Below are 26,293 nucleotides of genomic sequence, written 5' to 3' on the forward strand. Positions count from 1 at the left end.
CTAGGACCAGAACCCCGGGCGGGGCCGATAGGGCGAGTCTTTGGGCCTGGTTTCGGGTCTGCAGAGGGGCCGAGTCCCGTCCCGGCACTGGCCCTCGTCCCGCTCGTCCAGGAGGCTCCCGCACCGGCGGGGGGAGCCGGACGCGGGGGGCCCCAGCGGGGTCGGGGGCACCCCGGCGTCCCCCCCGAAGTCCAGGGTGGGGGGCGTCTCCGTGCTGGAGGTGTGGCCCCGGGGGGACTCGCCCCAGAAGGCGTCGCAGCGTGCGCGGGGGCAGGGCCGGGGCCGGGCCACAAAGTCCAGGGTCTTGGGCCGCTCCGGGGGGCAGCGGCGCCGGGGCGTGGGGGGGAACACCAGATTGGGGTCGGGCAAACGGGGCACCTCGGTGACGTCGTCCTTTTGTCCCTTAGGGCTCAGAGCTGCGGGAGGGAGCGGGAGATCGAGAGATGAGTCAACCACAGAGCGCCCCGTAAAAAAAAACCCACCGCATTGCAGAATCAAAGCACAAAAATAGACCGGAAAAGACAATCTAGGACAATGCCACAAAGTCTTCTAAAAGAAGTGAGCGTCTCACAAACAAATCTGCTAAATTTAATTTAGCATTTCTCAGCCACTGCAAACCAGAGCTGGAACAACTGACAAGCTGTCTAAGGGCTCATAAAAAATGTGCAAGCTAGAGTTACATAATGTAACGTGCGGTCAGATTGGACAGTTCATAACTCTAACTTGATGGCTACCACTTACAGTGGCCATATTAATTGTCTACTCCTCTGCATACACTCTGAGCCGATCTTTACTGTAGCTAAATTGTTATTGCATTAACTGAAATAACTAATGCTCTGGCGCAGTAATGTCTTGTCCTCATAACTCGCTATCACAGAGTAATTATCCTTTTTCCATGTCTGGCTTATCGGTGTGCCTTAAGAAGCCGATATATAATATTAAAATTGATTGGCGAAGTTTAGTTCCCAGTGGAAAATATACACCGATGAGCCAAAACATTATCACAGTCTGTTTACAGGGAATGGTGTGAAAAACACATCCAGTGAGCGGCGGTTCTGTGGGCAGAAACGCATCGTTAATGAGAGAGGCGAGAGGAGAATGGCCAGACTGGTCAAAGCTGACAGGAAGGCATCAGTAACTCAAATAACCACACATTACAACAGTGGTACGCAGAAGAGCATCTCTGAACACTTCAAACCTCGACGCGGATGGACTACAGCGCCAGAAGACGAATAAGTCTAATGAACGCCAAATAAAGTGCTCACTGAGTGTACACCGCGAACACAATATCACCTGCAAAAGCCTACAGCGGTTCAACCGTAAAGAAACCCAAGGCAGCCACTGACCTGCATTTTCAGCCCCCTTCACCGGCAGGGGGTGCAGGTTATTTAGGGGACACCCCCTCTTGATGGCCCCGTCGGAGGGGGTGCGGTGCAGGCAGCGGGAGGCGGTGCTGGGGGCGAAGGGGATGTGTGTGGGGGTGAGGGACTGCCTTGGGTGCCTCTTAAAGCTCTCCAGGTGCGTGTTCACCAGGGGGTTGAGCGGGAAGGGCGGGGTGCGGGGCGGGGTCCTGGGCGGGGGGGAGGCGGGGCGGTACACCAGCAGCTCCTCGCTGTCGGAGCGCAGGAGGGAGCGGGTGGAGTTGCAGTCGGAGACGGAGGAGAGGGAGAGGAGGGTGAGGGAGGGGGGCAGGGGAGCCGGGGGCCGCAGGGGGCTCTCCCTGCGGAACAGCCGGCGCGCGGGGGGGCTGGTGCTGCGCCTCTGGCCCCCGCTCCGGTGGAACAGCCCCTCCCAGCGCGGCCGGCTGCTCTCCTCCGGCCGGGCCAGGCTCAGCAGGTCGAACCCCAGCCCCACGGCGGCCAGGAGGGCCCCGCAGCCCAGCAGGACCAGCTCCGACCTGCGGCCCCCGCCCGGGCTGCGCCGGGAGCAGCTGGGGGGCGTCTCCGGGACAGGGGGGACCCCCTGCTCCCCGCCGTTCCCCTCTGAGGAGCTGCCCTCCCGGTGGAAGGGGATGCAGAGGTACGACTGGCTGGGCGAGTCGTCCAGCTCCGGGCTGTGGCTGCTGTCTTCGTTCTCTGCGGAAAACAGAGAAACGACACGTTCCTGTTATTATTAGCCCAGGGGAGGGAGGGGCGTGTGTGTCTGTGTGAGTGTGTGTGTGCGTGTGTGTGTGTGTGAGTGTGAGTGTGCGTGGGTGTGTATGTGTGTGTGTGTGTGTGTGTGTGTGTGTGTGTGAGTGTGTGTGTGTGTATATGTATATGTGTGTGTGTATGTGCGTATGTGTGTGTGTGTGTGTGTGTGTATGTATGTGTGTGTGTGAGTGTGTGTGTGTGTGTGAGTGTGTGTGTGTGTGTGTGTGTGTATATGTATATGTGTGTGTGTATGTGTGTATGTGTGTGTGTGTGTGTGTGTGTATGTATGTATGTGTGTGTGTGTGCGTGTGTGTATGTGTGAGTGTGTGTGTATGTGTGTATGTGTGTGTGTGTGTGTGTGTGTGTGTGTGTGTGTGTGTGGTGTGTGTGTGTGTGTGTGTGTGTGTATGTGTGTGTATGTGTGAGTGTGTGTGTAGGTGTGTATGTGTGTGTATGTGTGAGTGTGTGTGTAGGTGTATGTGTGTGTGTGTGTGTGTATGTGTGTGTATGTGTGAGTGTGTGTGTAGGTGTATGTGTGTGTGTGTGTGTGTGTGTGTGTGTGTGTGTATGTGTGTGTATGTGTGAGTGTGTGTGTAGGTGTGTGTGTGTGTGTGGGGTGTGTGTGTGTGTGTGTGTGTGTGTGTGTGTGTGTATGTGTGTGTGTGTGTGTGTGTGTGTGTGTATGTGTGTGTATGTATATGTGTGTGTGTGTGTGTGTCTCTCACCCATCTCCGCCAGGCTGGGCACTCCCGGGACGGCGGGGCTGAGTCGGGGAGACCGCCGCAGGTTTGGGGCGCTGGAGGAGCGCTGTCTGCACCCCTCCGGCACGGTCTTCACACCGCTGCGGGGCAGGGAGAGGAGACACACAAAACTTACATGACTATCACACTGGTTATGACGATGGGAGCACAGATGGCCTCTCACACTTTGCGAGGACAGACTGTGACAACTGATCGAATGGTAGCATGGACTATCCGGGCTCCCAGCCAGATCTGAAACACAGAACCACCCCCTGATTGGTCAACGGGAATCGAAACACAGAATCCGCCCTCAAGACCGCTCACACCTGATGAACTGAAGCCTACAGTGGGCAAATTTTTTTGACATGTCAAAACACAAACAGGAGCCCTTAAACCAGTCAGATTAATTCAGATCCATATCTCATATCTAGCAGGTAAAGTTAGCAACATTATGAGCTAACTTTTTTTTAATCAGATTTGGTCCGAACATGAAAAACAAATCAGGAGCCCGCAAGTCGTATAAAGTATGCTAGCCCACAAACGCAGAACAGGGGAACCCCAATTCTGCCCACCCCCATCCTGCCCCACCTCGGCACCCCCCTCCTCACCCATCCTCCCCGCTGTGTTGCTCACGGAGGCCCCAGTTTCGCCCTTTCTTCCGGGACCCTTTCCTCTCCTCTTCCTCATCCTGCTGGTAAGCGGCGTTCCGACCCCACGCCTTCCCGCTATCGCCCGGAGTGACTGGAGGAGGAAGATCAGGGGCAAAAAAAGCCTCAGGATACGCCCATGTAGGCGTACACTAAACCACCAGTAATGCTGCTGATGCTGGTGTACAGTTTATAGTGCTGTAGATTTTCAGTACTATAGTACAGAGAATGTGCTGATAGTTATGGATGGTGCTGTAGGTGTGCAGTACTATAGTACTGAGAATGTGCTGCCAGTTGATAGTGTACAGTAGATGTTCAGTACTATAGTACATAAAATGTGCTGATAGTTGTTGATAGTGTACAGTAGATATTCAGTACTATAGTACAGAGAATGTGCTGGTAGTTGTTAATTGTGCTGTAGGAGTTCAGTACTATAGTACAGAGAATGTGCTGGTAGTTGTTAATAGTACTGTAGGAGTTCAGTACTATAGTACAGAGAATGTGCTGGTAGTTGTTAATAGTGCTGTAGGAGTTCAGTACTATAGTACAGAGAATGTGCTGGTAGTTGTTAATAGTGCTGTAGGAGTTCAGTACTATAGGACAGTGAATGTGCTGGTAGTTGCTGATAATGCAGAAGATGTTAAGGGGCTGTAATCACGCTGTATTGCCCTCAGATGGGTCAGTAAGCGGGGGTACTCACGCTGTATTGCCCTCAGACGGGGCAGTAATGGCGGGGTGGTGGGGGGGCTGGAGCCGCTCCGGTGGCGGTCCACGGAGGGCGAGGCCTGGACTGTGATCTTGTGCTGGAAGTCTGGGGTCACAGAGACACCACAACAAACACAAACATGGTGACTGGTCTTCATCATCATTATCATCATCCCCATCGCCATCATCGCCATCATCATCACCCATCTCCGCCACCGACACCCACAATGACAAACATGGTGACCGGGCATGAGCATCTTCCTAATCAACATCATCTTCATCATTATTATTATTATTATTTAGGAAAAGGCACAAGCTGGTCTGTGCTCTTCCAAACTGAGGAGTACGTTGCAGCAACAGGAACGGGTATGAAGTAAACCTGCAGCAGGGTGACCCTCCCCTCCCCTCCCGCCTGGGCCACGCTCTCGTACCAGAGGGCAGGCTGACCCCCCCTCTCCTCTCCTCTCCTCTCCTCTCGTACCAGAGGGCAGGCTGACCCCCCCTTCCCTCCCCTCCACTCCCCTCTCCTCTCCTCCTCTCCTCTCCTCTCCTCTCCTCTCATACCAGAGGGCAGGCTGACCCTCTCCCCCTCTCCCCCTCCCCTCTCCTCTCCTCTCCTCTCGTACCAGAGGGCAGGCTGACCCTCTCCCCCTCTCCTCTCCTCTCGTACCAGAGGGCAGGCTGACCCTCTCCCCCTCTCCTCTCCTCTCGTACCAGAGGGCAGGCTGACCCCCCCTCCCCTCTCCTCTCCTCTCGTACCAGAGGGCAGGCTGACCCTCTCCCTCTCCTCTCCTCTCCTCTCCTCTCCTCTCCTCTCCTCTCCTCTCGTACCAGAGGGCAGGCTGATGCGGTTCCCGTCCTTCAGCTTCAGGCGGCTGCGGCGGAACTTGCCCTGCCGGCTCTCCACGCGCGGCTTCTCCTGGTACAGCTGGTGGATGATCACGTTGAGCTCGCGCTCCAGGATGTGGATCTCCCGCTCGGCCAGCTCCTGCTCGCGCTTCCGCAGCGCCTCCTCCTGGCTCTTCTGCTGCACCGCGGCCCGGCTCAGCTCCTCCTCCCAGCACCGCAGCTCCTGCCAGGGGGGCGAGGAGTCAGGGGTCAGGGGTCAGGGGTGGGATTTAAGCACTGCACAAAACGTCCGTCTTAAAGACAAAGACTTTTCCATTCACTTCCTGGAAAACTACTTGAAGGAAATGTTTTAATGACATTGTGGTTGTGTATGTTTCTCTGGTGTATATGTCATATCACTCCCATTTCAGGTTGTCTGTAACAAGCTTTTTAGTCTTGTAATGAGACATTACAGGCCGGTTTCAGTGAGTCCTGGATAACTGGTATGGAGAATCTCCATTCAAAACTGAATTTAGTCTAGGATTAATCTGTGTCTGTGATTCGGCCTTATGTAGCCTTTACTTCTCCTAAGTCTGACTCAGAACTCCAGGGCTATTCCCGCTGACCTGCCCCCGCCCCCCTCACCTTCTATTTGGCCCTCAGCTGGTCGAACATCTCCCCGCCCCCCTCTCCTTCTCTTTGGCCCTCAGCTGGTCTAACATCTCCCCGCCCCCCTCACCTTTTCTTTGGCCCTCAGCTGGTCGAACATCTCCCCGCCCCCCTCACCTTCTCTTTGGCCCTCAGCTGGTCGAATATCTCCCCGCCCCCCTCACCTTCTCTTTGGCCCTCAGCTGGTCGAACATCTCCTGCACCTCCACCTTCCAGTCATCCTGCAGGGAGTGGAAGGACTCGGCCGGCATCTCGAAGAAGCCGGACTCCTCGATGGCCGTCAGCTGGTCCAGGATGCAGACGAAGGTGGGGCGGCCGTGGGGGTTGGGGTTCCAGCAGTCTGTGGGGGCGAGGGAAGGGGGGGGGGGGGACACAGGGTTATGGTGGACGACACTTCTCCAGGACAGGGAGCAGAAGCAGTTATGGGGGCGAAATAAAAAAACATTCAATGTCCCTGATATTTCAAGATTGTATGTTGGATCCATAAAAAAAAAATCAATAGAAACCGTGAAGCCCATACATCACTTTGATGAAGGAGTGGAGTGAAAGTGCTCACAAACGAACTGCCTCTCGCGCTGTGGAATATGTAAGCAGAAACACGCAGCTCTGTGGGCTAACAGCGTGTACAGACGGAGCCGTGTTGACCCTGTGGGGTAGGGGTGGGGGTGAGAGAGAGGGTCTGGTCTACCTTCCATCAGACGGGCGAAGGGCTCGGGGCAGGTGGAGGGGATGGGCAGGGCCAGCTTGTTCATGGCCACCCCATAGGCCACCGCCAGGCCGTCAATCCCCCGAAACGGCACCTCCCCCGTTAGCAGCTCCCACAGCAACACCCCATAACTGAGAGAGAGAGAGGGAGGGGGGGGAGAGGGGGGGGAGAGGGAGGGGGAGGGAGGGGGAGAGGGAGAGAGAGACAGACAGACAGAGAGAGAGGGAAAAATGGGAGAGTTAGAAATAGGTAGAGAGAAGGAGAGAGAGAGGGAGAAAGATGGAGAGGGAGGGGAAGACAGAAAGAGGGAGAAAGAGAGACAGGGAGATAGAGAGAGAGAGAGAAGAAGGAAGAGGAGGAGGGAGAGGGAAACAGAGTGAAAGCTAGAGGGGTACAGATGGGTAACACCGCAGAGGCCCAGAGAACAGAGGGGTAAGAGGGGAAAACACAGCTGGAGATCAGGCGGAATCTCTGCGCCCACCAACTGATGACACCGCAAAACGCAAACCTCAATTCACCCGCTCTTCCCTTCTCTCTCTCTTTCACTCTCCCTGTTCTTCCAGAAGACCTGCATAAGCACGCCGAGAAGGAGTGTGTGTGTGTGTGTGTGTGTGTGTGAGAGAGAGAGAAGGGGGGGTGGGGGAGGTTGGATGCTGCTGCACTCTCACACACTACGCCCGAGGACAGGCAGCGATCTGCCCGACACTCAGCTGAGCAGAAGGAGAGAAAGAGAAATGGAGAAGCGGTCAGGGGTGTGGGAGACGGGGGCGCAGAGGCGAGGCAGCTGCTTCAGCAGCAGCGCTGCGGAGGAATCTCTAACCGCGCCGTCATCCCGCGAGGCCATTTTAGTCTCCTGTGGAAACACGCACGTGTCCCTCCCTCCCTCCCATCCCGAAACAGAACGGGGGCATCCCCCGGAGCTTAAAATGGAGCCCGGCGTCACGGCCTCCGCCTGCTAATCGACTGGCGGCGTTTGGCGGCGCAGCCGGGGTGTGGCGAGAGGGCCAGGGCTCCGCCGGAGGCCCTGGAAGGCTGCCCGCCAACTTCGCCGAGTGCCAACGCCAGAGAAATCCCCGCCGTTCAGGACACTTATAACTCAGCGCGACTGTCTAAAGGTCCGGTGAGCACCAGAGCAGACCTGATCTAATCACAGTAATGAGCTAAGGTAAGCCCTGGGCAAAAGAATGATCGTCCGTTAAGATTTAAGATGTCTAAATTCCATAACTGACATTCTAAAATGTGTATTCCACAACTGCCGATAATGTTTCAAATTCCCAGGCCTGCATCAGGCACACGGTACGAATGCCAATTCAATCCTGAGGACCAGCCTGACTCAAATACATTGATTACATTACATTTATTTAGCAGACGCTTTTATCGAAAGCAATTAGTTCATACCAATTGTCACTAAAACAACTACAGAACAGGTCGGATACATTCAGAATATGGAGCCTGGCTCCCACATACCGTAAATAACAGCTGTTATTGCGAGAACTCAATAAATAGCTAAATAAGTAAATACATTGAAATAGCTTAACTTGAAATACTATTAATAGCTTAATAACCGTTAAAAACAAAATGCCTACAAAAAGTGAAATAACTGTAAATAACTTTAAATATCTACAGTATAAATAGCGAAATAACCGTGAATACCTATAAGTAGCGACAGTAAATAACAGTAAAAAAAATGTATAAAAAATTAAAAAGAGTACGTGTATGGGCCAAGCAAGACCAAGGTCTTGGACCGCGCGGTCGCTATGGAGACGGCGGCTGCCCGCCGCACCCCGCCCACCTCCACACGTCGCTGCCCTTGGAGAAGGTGGAGGAGCGGATGACCTCGGGTGCCATCCAGGCGTAGGTCCCCGCCGCGCTCATCTTGGTGGTGCGGTGCCACTCCCGCGCCAGGCCGAAATCCGTGATCTTCAGGGTCTTACTGCTCAGGTCCTCCTTCTCCACCTTCTCCAGGATCAGGACTGGGGGTGAGGGGGGGGAGGACCAGGAGGACCGAGGAGGGGGTGGGAGGGTCGGAGGGGAGGTAGAGGAGGTGGGGTCGGAGGGTCGGAGGGTCGGAGGGTCGGTAGAGGAGGTGGGGTCGGAGGTAGAGGTAGAGGAGGTGGGGGTGGGAGGGTCGGAGTGGAGGTAGAGGTAGAGGAGGTGGGGGTAGGAGGGTCGGAGTGGAGGTAGAGGTAGAGGAGGTGGGGGTGGGAGGGTCGGAGTGGAGGTAGAGGAGGTGGGGGTGGGTCAGGTTGTCAGGCAGGACGGGGTAGGGAGAGACGGGTACGGAGTGGGCAGATAACGTTGGGAGTTTGGGATATTTTTGGTTTTGGGTAGATTAGCATGGATTTAAATTTTGGGTGCAGTGGAGAGGCGATGCGATGTGGGTGAATGATTTAAGAGGAAAAAGAACACAGATGTCCATAAAAAAAATGAAATCGACAAAAATATTGACAAAAACAGCGGTGCAATAACAAACAGAAAAGCAATCAAGGAACGAGGGATGAAGCAACAAATAAAATGCGAAAGGTGGAGGGAAAGACAATGGGAGGATAGGTAGGGCACGAACGGATGAGGAAAAATGAAGTGGAGGGAGAGAGAAACACGACAGAGGTGGAGAGGAGGGACAGAAAGCAGAGAAAGAGAAAGAGAGACAGATATTCCAGTTAATGAAAGAAACCGCTTCTGCACAAGCCGTTCCTGTCAGCACCCATAGAGATCAGCTCAACTCAACTGGAAATGTTTCATGGCAGTCATATTTTCTTGGAAATGTCAAATTCCGCAACAAAATCTCCCCAGCTTTTGACAAATGCTTTACACAATATGCCTTTTGCTGGAAACTGCTAAAGGTCTCCAACCAATATCCTCAGTCAATATCCAATAAATATCCAATAAAGGCCTAGGTTCTATAACATCTCAGTTTGGGAATACCTGAATACCTGAATCCTTACAGGGGCTATGGTTGCATACAAATAACAATGCATACAAATTCATTCATGTATATGAGGGAAGTTCAATTTTATACCAACATGTCAAAAGCCCAAACAGCTGAAGCTGATGCAACACACATGCAATATCCAAGGCCCAGTCTGTAAGCGGCCCGGTCTTTAAAGTAGCCTCCTTTGTGATTTTTATTTTTGCAACAGTGGGAGGGTCTGATCTCTAGAGGGCACTTTCTACACTCGCAAACTTAATTTATCAAGGTTAAAAAAATAAAAAAAATAAATATGAGCTGCTCTACTAACCATTTGGCACTTATTGCAGGAGGCTGCGTCATATAGCTGAAAAGTGGAACACGCTGAAAGATATTCCTGACATGAAACCATGGACGCACTGGGATTGATGGTTTCTAACACCGTTAGTCTCTGTAGACCATTTGCTCTACACTGTTTGAGTCCACGGTTTTAAGAGAATTCCAGTTTTTAGTCAAACAAAATCAGCACTGTTTCACATGATCCACAGAGGCACGGGAATCAATGGTTACAGTCTATGGTTCAAACACGACTGATCCCTGTAGGCCACTAGCTCTACACAGTTTGAGTTTATGGTATTAACAGGAACACAGTTTTCAGTCAGTGACAAACACAGTCGGCATCATTTGCCCATTACGGGTTAAAACTTTACAGATGAAAAACTTAATCCAGGGCTCCAGGTTCTTCCCCTGCTCCAGTCCTGTCCATTAAATATGACATCATCTTTCCTCCTCAGCACTCGGCAGTAATTGCCCACAGACTACTATGCGTCATTCGGAATCCAATCCAAAGAGAATCCCCGCCATGCTTCTAGAACGCCAGGCGGGAGAAATGTGCCAAGTCACCGCTGAGCGAGCCTCCCTCCGTCTCCACGCCCCGGGCGGGTACGGAGATCGCCGGGAGGTGAGGAGCTGGTCACGGCGCTGGGAAGTTAGCCTGCTGCTCAGGCTCATTCCATCAGGACGGGCCGTTCGGACCCCACAGGGTCTCCCGCTGGCGTTTCCGCTAATAACGATTATCAGGCTGTGACTTAATCAAATTCTCAGTGACAGACTGAGACAACAAACAATGGCAGTAAGACTGACTGCCAGTTTTATCTGGCGGGCTGCGGTTTTATTTAAAAAACTGTTATCGCTGAATTGTACTAATAGAAGCAAACTCATTTTCTCCTTTGTCCACAAGATCTTTGTTCCGGTTTGCCCTACCACTGGATGCCATGGCAACAGCATCATGCCAGCTGGTCCCTTCCCACAAACGCACACAGACACACGACACAAACGCATGCATGCATGCAGACACACTCTCTCTCTCTCTCTCTCTCTCTCTCTCACTCTCACACACACTTTCTCTCTCTCTCACACACTTTCTCTCTCTCTCACACACTCTCTCTCTCACACACACACACAAACACACTCTCACACACATATACAGACACACACACAAACACACACTCACACTCATTCTCTCTCTGACACACATACCCTCTCTAACACACACACACACACACACACACACTCATTCTCTCTCTGACACACACACCCTCTCTAACACACACACACTCACACTCACACTCATTCTCTCTCTGACACACACACACACACACACACACACACACACACACACACACTCCACCCCAGTAGCAGTGGCACCCAGGCCGCTCCATTCAGGCGCACAGCAGGTCACACAGAGAGGCAGCCAGTCACAAAGCCAGGCCATCTGCCACAGGCCGTCCCGTTGGAGGGCAGCGCCCGAGGGGTGGGCCAGGCACATCACAGGGCCCCAGATTTACGGAGCCTGCAATTATGATGCTAAACAACGGCACCCTCAGAAAGGCCCCGGCCAGAACCAGCCACGGCACGAGCAGAGGAGACAGGAGGAGAATTAGAGACAGAGAGATCAGACCTCTTCATGACAAACACATCTATTCTGACTGGCTCTATTCTCTTCCCTGCATTTAGTGTCAGTCTGGCAAAATCACACACATCCTTGGATGTTAGATGATCATGTCTCCATACACACTTCATTTGGCCAATAACTAATTGATAACCTATCTACATTTACACTCAGTGAGCGCTTTATTAGGTATTTATTATATTTATTTTTTAGACTTATTCAGTCTTCTGCTGCAGTAGCCTACCCACTTAGAGGTTTGACACCTTGTGTGTTCAGAGATGCTTTTCTGTATACCACTGTTGTAATGTGTGGTTATTTGCATTACTGTCACCTTCCTGTGAGCTTTGACCTCTCTGGCTCTTCTCCGCTGACCTCATTAACAAGGTGTTTCTACCCGCAGAGCTGCTGCTCACTGGAAGTTTTTTGTTTTTCGCACCATTCTCTGCAAACTCTCGAGACTGTTGTGCGAGGAAATCCCAGGAGATCAGCAGTAGAGATATTCAAACCACCCTATCTAGCACCAACAATCATTCCACGGTCAAAGTCCCTTAGATCACATTTCCTCCCTATTCTGACATTTGGTCTGAAAAACAGCTGAACCTCTATGCTATTATGCATTAACTTGCTGTCACATAGTTGGCTGATTAAATATTTATATTATCAAGCTGGTGTACATGTCTACCTAATAAAGTGCTCCCTGGTTACCATACTTCCTGGTTCTTAGTTCCTGTTTGACTGTTTAATGACCTTTTCACCTAAAAACGACCTCTTTACCTGCGCTCCACAAATCCCAATTGAAGCCGGGGGAGTTTAGGGGGATTCAGTGGGTTGTAGTAATCTGTGTGTGTGTGTGCGTGTGTGTGTGTGTGTACACGTGTGTGTGTGCTGTGGTAGGGGAACGCACACAAGAAGGATAGCGGCTCGTCTTAATGGCAGTTAAAGGCTTAGCAATGTACATGTCTGTAGACAAGGTACCCTGAAAAGTTCATGAATAATATATAAATATACAATATTGATGTGTTGGCGTGTAGTTGTAAAGTAGCTTGGGGTAAGCATGCGATTCTTCCATTAGTGCCTCTCAGTCAGGGTGGCTAAAGCTGGTGGTTTGACACCCCGTCCCACACACTAACATGCTTAGGGCAGGAGGAACAATGAGGGAAGTGTTCAAAACGGGGAAACAACAGAGACATCGCAGTCCTGAGCCCGGTGTGGGGAGATACAGACATGGAGCGGGGAGAACTACCAAACAACCTCCAGCCAGGGAGAAGAAGCCAGAATCTAGACAGGTCTAGAGGGGCGGCCTGTAGCGTAGTGGTTAAGGTACGTGACTGGGACACGCAAGGTCGGCGGTTCGATCCCTGGTGTAGCCGCAATAAGATCCGCACAGCCGTTGGGCCCTTGAGCAAGGCCCTTAACCCAGCATTGCTGCAGGAGAGGATTAAGAGGATTGTCTCCTGCTTAGTCTGATCAACTGCATGTCGCTCTGAATAATGTAATGTAGTGTAATGGGAAAATCTAGGTTGAGAGACATCGACATACTATACTATACTACGTTCTAGTCAGCTTGAAATCTTTCACTTTTCAACCAAGCTGGGTTTTCATCTGAACGCCTAGATTTCCCCCACAAATATGTCCATTGGGCAATAACTACCAACTGGAATAACAGGTATTTTCCCGCATTTAATCTGATATCAAATGTAACAGGAATATCAAATAAAATATACTCTAAAAGGCCAATGATTCATAACTGAAATAAAAGACTAAAACAGAATATTGCAGGGGGACAAAACATTACTTTTTAAAATTCACTTCTGCCTTTCAGTGAATCAATAAACTACCTCCCCTGACAAATACTCCAGAGGTCAAACTATTATTATTTCTGTCAAACGTATTACTATTTTGCAGCCAGGCAGACCCCAAGAGAAATTAGAACCTGCAATCGTGACTCATATTAACTGACATCCACATCAAACAGTGATGGGATTCTGATCTTCACTCTTTCACTCAAGCTGTTCTCTCACATCTTTTTGAAGAAGTGTTAAAAAAAAAAAAACTTAAAATAACAAATAAAAAATAACAAAATAAAATCCAAGGTAAGGGAAAACCTGGCAAGGGCTTTACACATCTATCTCCAAATGTGCAGAAACACATCTATCTCCAAATCTGCAGAATCACATCCATCTCCAAATCTGCAGAATCACATCCATCTCCAAATGTGCAGAATCACATCTATCTCCAAATCTGCACAATCACATCCATCTCCAAATCTGCAGACTCACATCCATCTCCAAATGTGCAGAATCACATCCATCTCCAAATCTGCAGAATCACATCCCTCTCCAAATGTGCAGAATCACATCTATCTCCAAATCTGCACAATCACATCCATCTCCAAATCTGCAGACTCACATCCATCTCCAAACCCGCAGAATAACATCCATCTCCAAATCCGCAGAATCACATCCATCTCAAAATGTGCAGAATCATATCCATCTCCAAATCCGCAGAATCACATCCATCTCAAAATGTGCAGAATCACATCCATCTCCAAATGTGCAGAATTACATCCATCTCCAAATGTGCAGAATCACATCCATCTCCAAATCTGCAGAATCACACCTGCGCTTTTCCCACCAGGTCAGGGAGGTGAGGTGTCAAAGCTCGGCAGCTGTCATGAGCTCTGCAGGGAGCTGTGTGTGTGTGTGTGTGTGTGTGTGTGTGAGAGAGAGAGTGTGTGTGTGTGTGTGTGTGTGTGTATAGACCACATGATTCTGGGAGTCCCCGCACTTACTAGCACAAAAGAGGTGTGACTGGGGTTTCCCAATGCCACCCCCCCAGAAAGGTGCACCAGGGACTGGCTAATCACCAAAGAGCAGCCAATCGGGTGCAAAAGCCCCAATACAATGACTCAGGAGCAGCCAATCAGATGTGAAAGGGCCTAAACAATGACCCAGAAGCAGCCAATTGGATACAAGGATATGAGCTAATCACCCTGGGCTCTCCAATGGCACACAAGTGCCTGAGCAGAAAATCCCCCGTAATAGGCTTGGGGTTTAACGGATCCACGACCACAAGCCCCACGGCGAAATATAGGATTATCCTCCCACTACCCCGCCCCCTTCACACTTCACAACTCCCCAAAAGCCAGCGTTCAGGTACTGACTCCGCAGTCAGACAACCGCACAGCTGCGGCAAAACACTGGAACTGAAGAGAACTCAAGATGGCCTCCTATTTCAGCTCAATTCAAACGTGAACAAACATTCGCAATTAAAAACAATCCGACAAATTACACCGTTTAAAATGATGCGTCAAACTCATTTATGCAAGTGACAGAGAGAAAGGCGGCTTTGGGTATTGCAGACGCTAAGTGAAATTTTCATACAGAAAATAATGTTTCCCAGTTCTCTGAGGAGAAAAGAAGGACGGGATAAAAACTGTTACAGCGTGACCGCGAGCAGGCGTTGATTTTTAACGGCGCCGTCCCCATCAGTAACATACCGACAGTATGTGTTATGTACAGAGACAGCACAGATAGAAACCTCTAGTACAGCCACAGAGACAGGTGAACAAAATGATGTTGTTCATCTGTTACACGTACAGGAGTGACAGGAGATGGACGAGCATGGCAGTTGAAGACGACACACGAGGAAAAAAACACCAGCAGCACAGGAGCAATTTCAGATATCAGCTCACTAAGCCGAGCCACTGCCACTGATATCGGCTGGGGGGGGCCGTGCAGCCTGTTATAAATAACATCATGAAAATAATTTGCTTTTATCCAAAGTGACTTGACAGTTGATTAGACCAAGCAGGGTACAATGCTCCCCTGGAGCAATGTGGGGTTAAGGGCCTTGCTCAAGGGCCCAACAGCTGTGCGGATCTTATCGTGGATACACTGGGGCTTGATCCACCAACCTCCGGGTGCCAGTCTTGTACCTCAGCCACTGGGCTGCAGGCTGTTATGGTTGAGTGCTGAACTGGATTTGTATGGACGGAAATGATTTCTGTATGGTGTCCTGTTGTGACCACACTTTGGTTTCCCTTAACTGAAAGCCATTAATCTAATCCCAATTCCAGCCTGCTCTCGGCTACGTCGATACCACACTCTTCTACATCGATCAGGTTTGTCTGTCTATTGACATCACGGTTTATTATCAACCTACTCAACGGGAAGCTTCCTGTGCCGCTTTCTCACCTGCAATATGAATACCTTTAAAAAAAATGAGCCAGTGTCATTTAGACACATTTACACAGAATCAAGCTTGATGTTTTTCTGAATTTCACATAATCTACACCGAGATTGACCTCCTCCCACTCTCTTTTTCCTTCCTTTTCACATTTTCTGTCCTGTATTAACATGCCTCATTTTGTTTTTAAATGTAAAAGAAAAATAAATCTGGATAAAAAAATTAAAATAAAATAACCAGAAGGGATGTGTTGGGCCACCCACCCACACACTGATAAGGGAAAACATAACATAACATAACAATGAGAACAGGCCATTCAGCCCTAAATGCTCATCTTTTCCTAGCACTAAAGTGTACCGAATACTTAGTTTACCTAAAAGCTAGATCGTATCTAGCACCATATCAAGCCTGGTCTTGAAAACCCCCCACTGTTTCCGCCTCCACTACTGTCCTGCAAGCTATTCCACACATTGACCTCTCCGGGCTGAGCTGGGCGCTCAGCAGCCCTGTTTTTTCCCCCCCAACACAGACAGGGGTAGAGGAGGAACGCCCTTACTGTTGCTGGACTTGAGGTCGCGGTGTATGATGGGAACGATGGCCTGGCAGTGGAGGTAGAGCATGGCGCGGGCGATCTGCACGGCCCAGTCCACCAGCGTGTGGGGCGGGATGCGCTTCCCGGACAGCGCGCGGTTCAGCGAGCCGCCGCGGGCGAACTCCATCACCAGGCAGAGGTGGGGCTCGTGCAGGCACACGCCCAGCAGCGCCATGATGTTGGGGTGCTGCAGCATGGCGAAGAGCTTGGCCTCCTGCCGCACGCTGTCCAGCGTCTGGCCCTCCTCCTCGTCCGGGTCGCGCCGGGCCGCCTTCACCGCCACCTCCGTGCCGCGCCACAGCGCCCGGTACACCTTCCCAAACCCGCCCACGCCGATGATCTCCTCCAGGGTGAGCTCCGAGAAGTCTATCTCCAGCACTGCGGGGGGAGAGGGTAAAGACAAGCTCAAATCAACATTCACTTTTTACTCCATTTAGTCAGTGCTGCACAGCCATACGAACGGGTTTTAAAGTGCTCCAAAAATAAAACGAAATACAATTGTAATGTTTCGTTCTTTTCTTCGTTCGCTTCCATTCTATGAGATTTCACGTCATTGTGGGCGTGTATGTTGATCAAATGTCGTTCCCAAATTTTACATTTCCCCTCCAATCGGTATAATTTTCACGAAGCGGAGTGCATTATCATTTGACACCAGCCAAATGGGACTCCCCTCAGCTTGTCTTTAAAAGACTCACAGGCGTGTAAACAATCGTTTATTTTCCACATCCGTCTCTTCCTCCATCCTTTCCTCACTCCTACGCGTTTAACGGACTGGGATGTCCGTAAGGACGGCGGACCTCGATTGATTTCCGGGTCCCGTGAGGACAGAGGAGACGATGAGGGACGACATAAGCGATTGACATGAACCCCTGGAGTCCGGGATACAAGTGGGACGTGATGTGAAATCTGCCACAAACACAGTGACCCACCCATCCATCCATTACAAACGCTGTGGCTTCTTCACTGCTTCTATCAAAAGTGCCTTAAGCCCCAACCGAGAGTATTTGATAGGTCCCAATACAAGAAGCTCAGCAAAGCATAGAAAAGTATTTGAATTCAAAACAATTACGTACGGTAATTGACCCAGGTACGACACCCACGACAAATGGCAAAACGTCCACCTTAGCCTCATACGGATCCACACACCACATACTGTAAATACATTTTTAAACGGCGTGGAAAGCAGCACGCTAAGTGACTTGAGGATAGCCTCTGGCTCTGAGGGTGTGATAGGGAGGAAACGGGCCGAGGCTCTCAGGCCCGTTCTGCGGGTTAGCGTCGGCCTCAGAGGAAACACGCCACTGCGCGAACAGCTAACTGTCCATCAGGCCGCCTAACCTTGATTAATATTTCAGGTGGGAGGCTGTCAGTGAAATCTAGGGCAGAGCTTCACAGAGTATGGGGAGAGGGGTGGGGGTGGGTGGGGGTAATATTCAATAACAACAACAGAAAATAGCTAATATGGGCCACCTGAGCCGCAGATAAAACCAGCAAAACGACGGGCAGGCGGGCACATTTCTAGGTACTTCTTTCCAGTTGCAAGTTTACGGAGATAAATTATGACGGTTGGTTAAATTGCACACATACTAATGTACACACACACACACATACACACACAAACAGACTTTCCCACCTCAAACTGTCCTGTTTTTGTTTTTATTCACACAACAGGGTGTGCTAAACGTTTAAAAACACGGTCTACGGAGCTCCGCTGTTCGGGATGCACGCTAACAGCCGGCGGGGGGGGGGCAGGTAATTTAATGGGGCTGATCGGTGATTAGTGAAGCTCAAATTCTTAGGCTTTTACACATTTCAGAGCGCATTTTAACAAAGGAAGAGGTATTAGTGAAAACACTGGGATGGCATTTTGAAGTAATTAAAAAAACCAATGCTGAATAAGCCAGGTGATTCACAGCTGATACACTATCTCACTGCCTGCCTGCCCGGTTACATCGTTTACTCACAAACCTGACTGCTGGGGGACCTGTTATTATACCTATGTAACAAACTTTTTAACTTTTCTGATCTACAGCATTTCTGTCAGACACCTGGGGCCAGTTCCAAAAAGTTCGCTGGATAAAGTAAAACCCGGACCCAGCCCAAATCTGGAACATGGACTGAAGTACAAAGGCACGTTCTTAATTGTGCAGTCATCCAACTGACACTGTAATCCTGCTTTGTGGAACAGGGGCCTGGAATAACTGATATGTGCATGTGTATGAATAATCAACAATGAAATCCAAAACTGTCCTTTTTTTTTTATTCACAGAAAAAAAGAACATGTTGTTATTAAAATCAGAGCTGGTTAGCAATTAACATCAAAATCAGAATATACAACTTCTGATAGGCTTGATTAACTTGTGCGATTTGTTTACACTGGGTACAGCTTGGGCCTCAAAGAAAATGTGTCTCTCGGGGGGGTGGGGGGGGTGGATGGAATGGGAAAGAGTGACAGAAGGGGGGTCTTTTGCCATGGCTTTGGTGTAGCGTTTGAGGCATATGGGCAATCCTTGGCTGTATCCCTTAATAAACATGAGGTTGATTGGTCCCCTGGGCATGAGCTGGATCTGTGTAGGTTCATTGGTTTGAACTCCCCTCGGGCTGAATGCTAAACACCCTGGCAACACACGCAGCCTCGTATATGGACGGTTTACGCCAAGGTAATATATGACGGGCTCCCACACAAAGGGAAGGAGATTGTATTTCATCAGCCAGCGCAAACACATTTGCTACAAGGGACTGCAGAGGACTGTTGTCTAAACGCTACAACACAAGCGCTAACCCGGAGGCAGCCGTTTGTTTAAGCTGGGCCGCAAATTTATAGACGCTCTCCAAAATAATTACGGCCGAGATATTATGTTATTAACAGCGGCGGTGGCACCTCTACTGAGGTTACGGGGCTGTTGTGCTTCTGGGGAATAAACAAGCACACAATTTGCAAAGCGCACACATGAAAGGACATATAAAATGATTAACAGGGTCATCAAATGGCAACTTGGGAGCTGAACAGTTTAGATAATGAAAAGGTGGCACACCCAATGCACTGTACTTCCAACATCCTCCAGCTTCCGGCTACTGTATGAATTAAGGCTACATTACATTACATTACATTATTGGCATTTGGCAGACGCTCTTATCCAGAGCGACGTACAACAAAGTGCATACCCATAACCAGGGATAAGTTCGCTGAAAGACCCTAGAGGTAAGTACAATTTCAACTGCTACCTGTACAACAAAGATAAGAACAAGGGCCATTTTTTTTTTTTTTTTTTTTTTTTTTGAACAAACAAACAAACAGAGCAAAAGTCACCAAAGTTAACTATCCAAACACTGCTTACCTAGCCAACTAAAATACTGATACACAAGTCACAGAGACAACAATTAAGGTTCACAGGGAGGTAGGGAGGGATGGGGAGAGGTGCTGTTTGAAGAGGTGTGTCTTCAGCTTGCGCTTGAAGGTGGGGAGGGATTCTATAGTTCTGACCTCAACGGGGAGTTCGTTCCACCACCGTGGAGCCAGAACAGACAGTAGTCGTGAGCGTGAGGTGGAGGTTCTGAGAGGGGGAGGTGCCAAGCGGCCTGTGGAGGCTGAACGAAGAGGTCTGGCAGGGGTGTAGGGTCTGATGATTTTTTGCAGATAAGCTGGGGAAGACCCTTTAACTGCTTGGAAGGCTAGCACCAATGTTTTGAATTTGATGCGATGCGATGATAGTCCTGGATTGTGTTTGCAGAGCCAACTGACACAGAGATGCTAGCTTGCAATTTCCACACAAAAAAAACATTTAATGTGCATCGTTAATTACTTAATCCAGGCAATTTTACAGTCGATCAGTGTCTAAATAAACTGATTTACTAACTCCCCCCCAAAAACAAAAGTCTAAGCAATTGATCGTCACCCTCCCCTATGATATCCTCCACAGAAACCCTGCATTGGCAGCAGAGTGGCATGTCTGTGTGTGTGTGTGTGTGTGTGTGTGTGTGTGTGTGTGTGTGTGTGTGTGTGTGTGTGTGTCTGTGTGTGTGTGTGTGTGTGTGTGTTAAACAAGCTCAGAATATGTTGTGGCTAATGGCCTGCATTAACGGCATAATCCATAATTACACACATAAACGGGGGCCTCCCAAACGGCCCAGCTGCCCGAATGCAGGCTTTGTCATTAGCCATTAATTACATTACATTACATTACACTACACTACACTACACTACATTAATGGCATTTGGCAGACGCTCTTATCCAGAGCAACATACAGTTGATTAGACTAAGCAGGAGATAATCCTCCCATGGAGCAATGCAGGGTTAAGGGCCTTAAGCCGAAAGTGAGCAGCAGTTTACTGCAGCAGAACACATTCACAAAGCACAAGTGGGCTTAAATTCTTCTTATATATGCTGTATAATCCAGCTACGCCAGCTTGACCGGCTTCAAAATTGAGCTGGCCAAGCTGGTCGTAAACTGGTCCAGCTGTGTATGAGCTGGTCAACCAGCAGGGCCAGCTACCAGCTATTTCAAAACAGAGGTTGAGCTTGTCAAACCATATCAAGTTGGGAGCTGGTCTGGTCTAGCATTTAAATGTTGAACTGGGAGCTGACTGGTCAACAAGCAACCATCTGTTTCAAAACCGAGTTTGAGCAGTTTTTTCTCAGCAGGGTCAGGCAGGGTTCCACAGGGCAGCGGACAAGGGTGATCTTATTTTTATTTAAATGTGTGGATGAAAACCACACCGAGTCTTTGTGTTTAAAGATACAACACAGGCAGCTGTATATAATACAAATAATTATTCTGCCAGTAGACTGGTCAATACTGTGCCTGGATATTCCCAGGAAACCACGGCCACTGACCTCAGTTTCAGTTCCAGTCCGAAGTTAAGTTCCACACTTGGTGTAAGCACTTACACAAAGCACATAAACCAACAGAAAGGGCCTTCTCTGCCTCTGTCTACGCTCAATGCAAATCAGTGTCTGTCCACTGGCCCAGATCTAACTGAGCAGGGCCCATGAAGGCATGCCCTGTACCTGTGATCGCAGGTAAAGAGAAAAGTCTTTCCTACACTGACTAGAAAAGTTATCCCAGCATAAATGCAACCATAACACGGCCATTACCTGTACGTACAGTATGCAAGCATGCACCTTAAAAACAGATTGTTTTACCTGAATTATTATATAATGTATAATTTGTGGTTTTACTGATGTTCCTTTGTGTATGGTGTTTTAAGATGCATGGTGTTTTAACTGTTGCTGCCAATGGCCAGAGTTCTCTTGAAAAAGATGAAAATCTCAATGGGACTCACCTGGTAAAAAGAAAGGAGAAATAAAATAAAATATCATGGCATTATGACAATTACTGAGGAGAATGGCTGGGGCTTCTACCATATATTTGCGATACAGCCTAATTAAGGGCCAGGGAGACAACAGGAGGTATGGCACTCAGCCTACTGAAGCACCCTACAGTATAGTGGAAAGAGACTCCCTGTAAGTACTACCGTACACACTGGAGGGACAAGCCTTCCAACACTGCCAAACCATTTTGGCTTCAACTGTAACCTCTCCTCTGGTCATACATTGTGACCCCTGTACCCTGGAAATAAAGAAATGGCAATAATTGGGATTTAATTGATAAACTGTGGAATAATAAAGCAAAACAAATGTACTGTTTTTATTTTTATTTTCAGTACACGGGTGAAGTTGCATCTGCCGTTTTTAGCCCACGGCTGCTTTGATGAGGTCGTAATGCCACTTACGCTCACCAAACGGGGTATTTAAAATGTACTTATATTTTATGCTATTGCACGGTCTGGAATGTGATCTAAAGTAAAAGGTAGTAATGCCATTACCGCGGTGTCTGGCTCGGAGCGGGAGATTTAGCACGGCAGATGCTTAAATGCAAACCTATTTTTGCAATGTCAAATTTGCAGTTACCAAACGTTCACATTGCTGCCTTTGCAAAGGCAACCCACAAAAACAGGAAAAAAAAAACATATTTTAAAATATCTGGACGTTCAGGGGGTGTCACCAAAGAAGAAGAAAGGCCACAAAGCTGTTCCATATGAGATATGACCACAGGATCCTAGCAACTACATGAGCAGTTCCACCATAATTAATATTATTTCACATAACATCAAATCTCAAAACATCAAGTACTTTTCAGATTCCTAGTGAAACCGCAAACCTGATATAAAAACAACTCAACATTTTTTTTTCCTACATGACACAGCCAATTCAAACTGATAAAATAGGGTTCTAATTTTAGACTGCATCCTTCAGACAAATCTCAAACCCTCAACAGAAGATACTTGCAGGAGCAATGTCAACATCACCCAATTTTACAAATAACCATGCTGTCAATTGGTTGATGAGTAGAACTCCTAAAGCAGATCAATTTAATCTCAAATATATCCAATAACATTTTTTTTTTTTTTTCGTGTTTAGCGTACACTGAATTACATAGAAATTATTGGGAGGATCCACCATAGCTCTTTAGCTGTAAAGCTACAGTTAAAACAGCTCTGAATGGGCTAAACGAGTAACTGACCTTCCAGCAGCCACATGACAGCCAATCCAATTACATGGAATACCTTGATCGAGCCAATGACAGGAGAGTTCCACTCCAATGATGTCACTGTATGCTGTTGTTATGGTAACTGTATTATAGTACCTTCACTAGTGGGATGAAAGTTGAGGACGATTCTAGGGCCCCCATAAACATTCCAGTAGGACATGGAGTCCAGAGTAATATTGTTTTTTTTGTGTTTTTCTAGCTATGCCCCTGACTCTGGTAAGTGCAGCAGGCTAGAGTGGCCCTCACACCTGGATGGTGGTCCACCACACCTGGATGGGATTCCCGCGTGGCTCAGACACCCTCAAACCACCAGCACATTATCCTTCTGCTGCCTGATGCTGCTTGTTTCCATCAGAGAGATAAAGCAATGACAATAAATGCCTGTGCTCTTAACTTCGCTTTACAAATAATGCAAGTCTTGGCCTAGTATCGTTTGTTCACAAACATTTTGTAAGTGCCAAAGACAAATACAGGCAAATGTTTTAATAATGCATGTTTGTTTTTTTTTTTCTTTTATGTTTTCATTATGCAAAGTGAATCCACTGTACAGCCATGTTGTAACTGAAGGTTTTGGCATAGCCATCCCTGTCACTCTTTTCAAAATGTACTAAATGAACAAAATGAGTTGCATTCAGTTTTAACATGTTAAGGCTCAAAGGGTCGCTGGTACGATGGCTTGTCAAGTTTCAGAGCATAGCCGTGGCAAAACAATATTGTAATGTACGTGTATTAATCTGTCCGATGATATTGGCCATACCTTAATTTAGTTTTCAAGTATTATCAATGCAAGCATATAAAGTCATCTCAAGTAATGTCAGTAATTATCCTTTCGGTGCACAGACGGCAAAGATTCACGCAAATTCAGGTCCTTAAAGTGTGGTCTTGGAAACTCGCATATATTGTCAAAGGGAGGCCCACTTGCAAAATGGGAATGTCAAGGAACTATATGAATACATTTCTCAAAAACAAAACAAAACAGATATATAGGTTGAGGCCAACCGTATGCAGCATTACAAAGCATCCAAAATACAACCAAATGGGGGCTATTCAATGATTGATTTTAGCTGTAAATTTCATACTACATCAGTTACAAAGAGCACTCAATGAAGTTGATTGTCTGATGGAAAATAATTCTGTTTTGCCAGATTGGACTGCTTATTGCAAGTGGAAAAACCTTACAGATATCCCTGCCTCCATAGAATGAGTGAGGAATGGTATATTCTTTTTGCAACCTTAAAAAAATAACACTGTTTTCAGGCCCAGGCCAAAACTTTAAGGGGGGGCAGTGTATTGCACACAAAGCACTGGCTGCGACAGCTGGCTTTGCACAATGCTCTATATTTCTGCGGACGAGAAAATAATAAAACAAAAAACCTAGCCAAGTTTGCAATGGCCACGTCAATAAATCATGCTGTAGCTACACAGTATAGGATGACAAAGAACATCCCCAGTCAGCACGGTAGCCTACATTCGCACTTGTGTTGCACTGATATGTTATTATAACAGCCCGCAGAAAACAGGTGTATTGCAGCGTCTGTTCTTTAACCTTGGCAGAAATAATATGCCGTCAGCACAGTAGTAACCGTGCAGGAAATAAAGATACGGCTAGTGGAGGCGACTGGTCGTAGCGACAGATGAACAAGGCGGGGTTGGAGGTAACAGAAGATGGGATTCACGGCCTTGCTTTATCTTGTGAAAAGGACCTGAACAAAAAAATCTGAAATATGCTAGCAAGCTATCCGACCAGTGTCAACCCAGACGTCTGGCCGGGAAAATTAACCATAGACGAGCAAAGCATCTGATCACAAAGACACATTCAGAATGGAAGGGAAAGTTCTGGCCAAAAGCCAATGACATTGTAATTAGCTATGTAGTGCAGTGGTGACTGAGCATTGTGATAATCTACACTGTAGCCGCAGCATTGGTAGACAGGTCCGCTCAGTCAGAATCATTCTGGCCAGTGCTAGCCAGCTATGCTACTTACAGTGCAATGATGGTACGGAGTAGTCGGCGTAATCTTCCCCAGTCTTGTCCCGTATCTTTTCAGAGATGGCATTCCCGCTACTAACGTAATTGCAGGGGAAAATACCAACACGGTCCTCTATCATTCCTGTCCACCAACCCTCGTCTCCCGACACAAGCGAATCTTTCGATAGGACTTCCACCAGGTCCCCCTTGCGCAAGCTGAGCTCGTCGTCCGCACTGGCATCGTAGTCGAAGACAGCCGTCCAGTACCCCGAGACGGCTTGTCCTGAAACCGGGGCAGCCGCGGTACCATTCTCGGGGGTCTGTGGAGCTGGCCAGCAGGAAACCTCCCTCTCTGCATTCGGCGGCTGGGAAACGCACCCGGCTGTTCTCGATGTGTTATTAAAAGGGGGTTTGAAGGCATCCATTGAAATGATCCATAAGGGCAGCCTAGATCACCCTGGCGGCTCACATACACCTGGCGCAGACCGCTAGGGTCGGAGTACCCTAGCAACTCAGCTTCAGCTGCCACGATGAGGCTAGTGGCTAGCCCGTAGCCTACCTACGCGTTATGAACGGCAGTGCTGCATAACCGCTTTCATGTTTTGACTATTCTCTGCATAGAAGAGGAACTGGATTCCGGGCAACGAAAACTGCAGGATTGCCTTTTCACCATGCCCTGCTTCCATCCACAGTTCAAAACGCTCACAACGCGGTCCCACCCATGTGTTAGTGTTAGTGGCTGAACGGGTCCACGAATCACCCATCCTCGCTATTTGATAGGTGTGCCGTCGCATCATTCACGGCTCGTTTTACCTTTATCTCCAGACCTAGTCACTCCACCCACTTTGGCCCACTTCGCTAGGTCAGTTTATAGCTTTACGTTTGGACAACAGGGAATGTCAACCGGAGGCATCGGTGTAACTACATTTGTCGGTTGATGGTGTTGTTTTTGGCAAAGTGTATAACAAGAAAAACGTATTTTATCAGATTTTTTTCTGGTTCTATAGTTCCATTGTCGTTCTTTAGCGTTTCTCAAATCACTTCTCCGGCAGTGAGACCTTTGAGTGGCACATGTCAAGAATTGAGATAGCTGATCAATTAGTGCTTACTGTACTTTGTCTCGAGTTAATGTTAAATTATTTGTTATTATTGACCAACAGAAATTAATGCTTTTAAAATAAATGCTGCCCTTGAATACATGTCGATCCATTACTGATAAACCAAATATACTCAAATTGATGGTATTTATTTGGTTTCACCCAGTCAGTACATCACATGGCTGCTTCATTGTAATATAGTATTCAGGATTGTTGATGCTCTCTGTGGGCATAAGGCTGCTATTTTCCCCTTCTGTCGCTCTGTAAAGCATCTTTGTGATAGTCCTCTGTGAAAAGCGCTATAGCCTACAAATAAAATTGAAATTGAATGATGTGCAATCGATTCATTATTCAGTATGCTGGCCAAAACTAGCATCCCGACCTATCGTTCAAAAACAAGTTCAAATGAAAATCCACAAACCATTCGAGAGAGTTTCTCCATTTTGCAGAGGATCAGATAGTTGATTTGCCTTCGTATTTCATAAAATGACGTTACATGGTCCGGACCTCGTGGAAGCAGAACAGGCAGGTTGGTTTCTTCCCAAACGCTTAACTAAGCCATGCGTGTTTAACTTCCAGTTGTAGCAGAATGGTAAATATGAGACGTGCT

General features: G+C 48.4%; 1 protein-coding gene across 1 annotated transcript; it reads right to left on the bottom strand.

The window, feature by feature from the left end:
- Positions 1 to 25,264, bottom strand: map3k9 (mitogen-activated protein kinase kinase kinase 9). The gene is made up of 11 exons (XM_061242621.1): positions 24,603 to 25,264; positions 16,031 to 16,444; positions 8,220 to 8,400; positions 6,410 to 6,558; positions 5,886 to 6,061; positions 5,056 to 5,296; positions 4,220 to 4,330; positions 3,481 to 3,613; positions 2,858 to 2,973; positions 1,347 to 2,075; positions 1 to 416 (listed from the first exon to the last, which is right to left on the bottom strand). The coding sequence occupies exons 1-11, from the start codon at positions 25,009 to 25,011 to the stop codon at positions 1 to 3; spliced, it is 3,075 nt and encodes a 1,024-aa protein (XP_061098605.1). The 5' UTR covers positions 25,012 to 25,264.
- Between the last annotated feature and the right edge of the window lie 1,029 nt (positions 25,265 to 26,293).

Source organism: Conger conger, chromosome 1, assembly GCF_963514075.1.
Source record: "Conger conger chromosome 1, fConCon1.1, whole genome shotgun sequence".
NCBI lineage: Eukaryota > Metazoa > Chordata > Actinopteri > Anguilliformes > Congridae > Conger > Conger conger.

Excerpts from the sequence above, each read along its gene's own strand:
- map3k9 (XM_061242621.1), bottom strand. The coding sequence starts at position 25,011 with ATGGATGCCTTCAAACCCCCTTTTAATAACACATCGAGAACAGCCGGG. Across the intron at positions 16,445-24,602 it reads CTCCGTACCATCATTGCACT|TGCTGGAGATAGACTTCTCG; the intron begins GTAAGTAGCATA and ends CTCCCCCCGCAG. Across the intron at positions 4,331-5,055 it reads CCGCATCAGCCTGCCCTCTG|ACTTCCAGCACAAGATCACA; the intron begins GTACGAGAGGAG and ends CTGTGACCCCAG.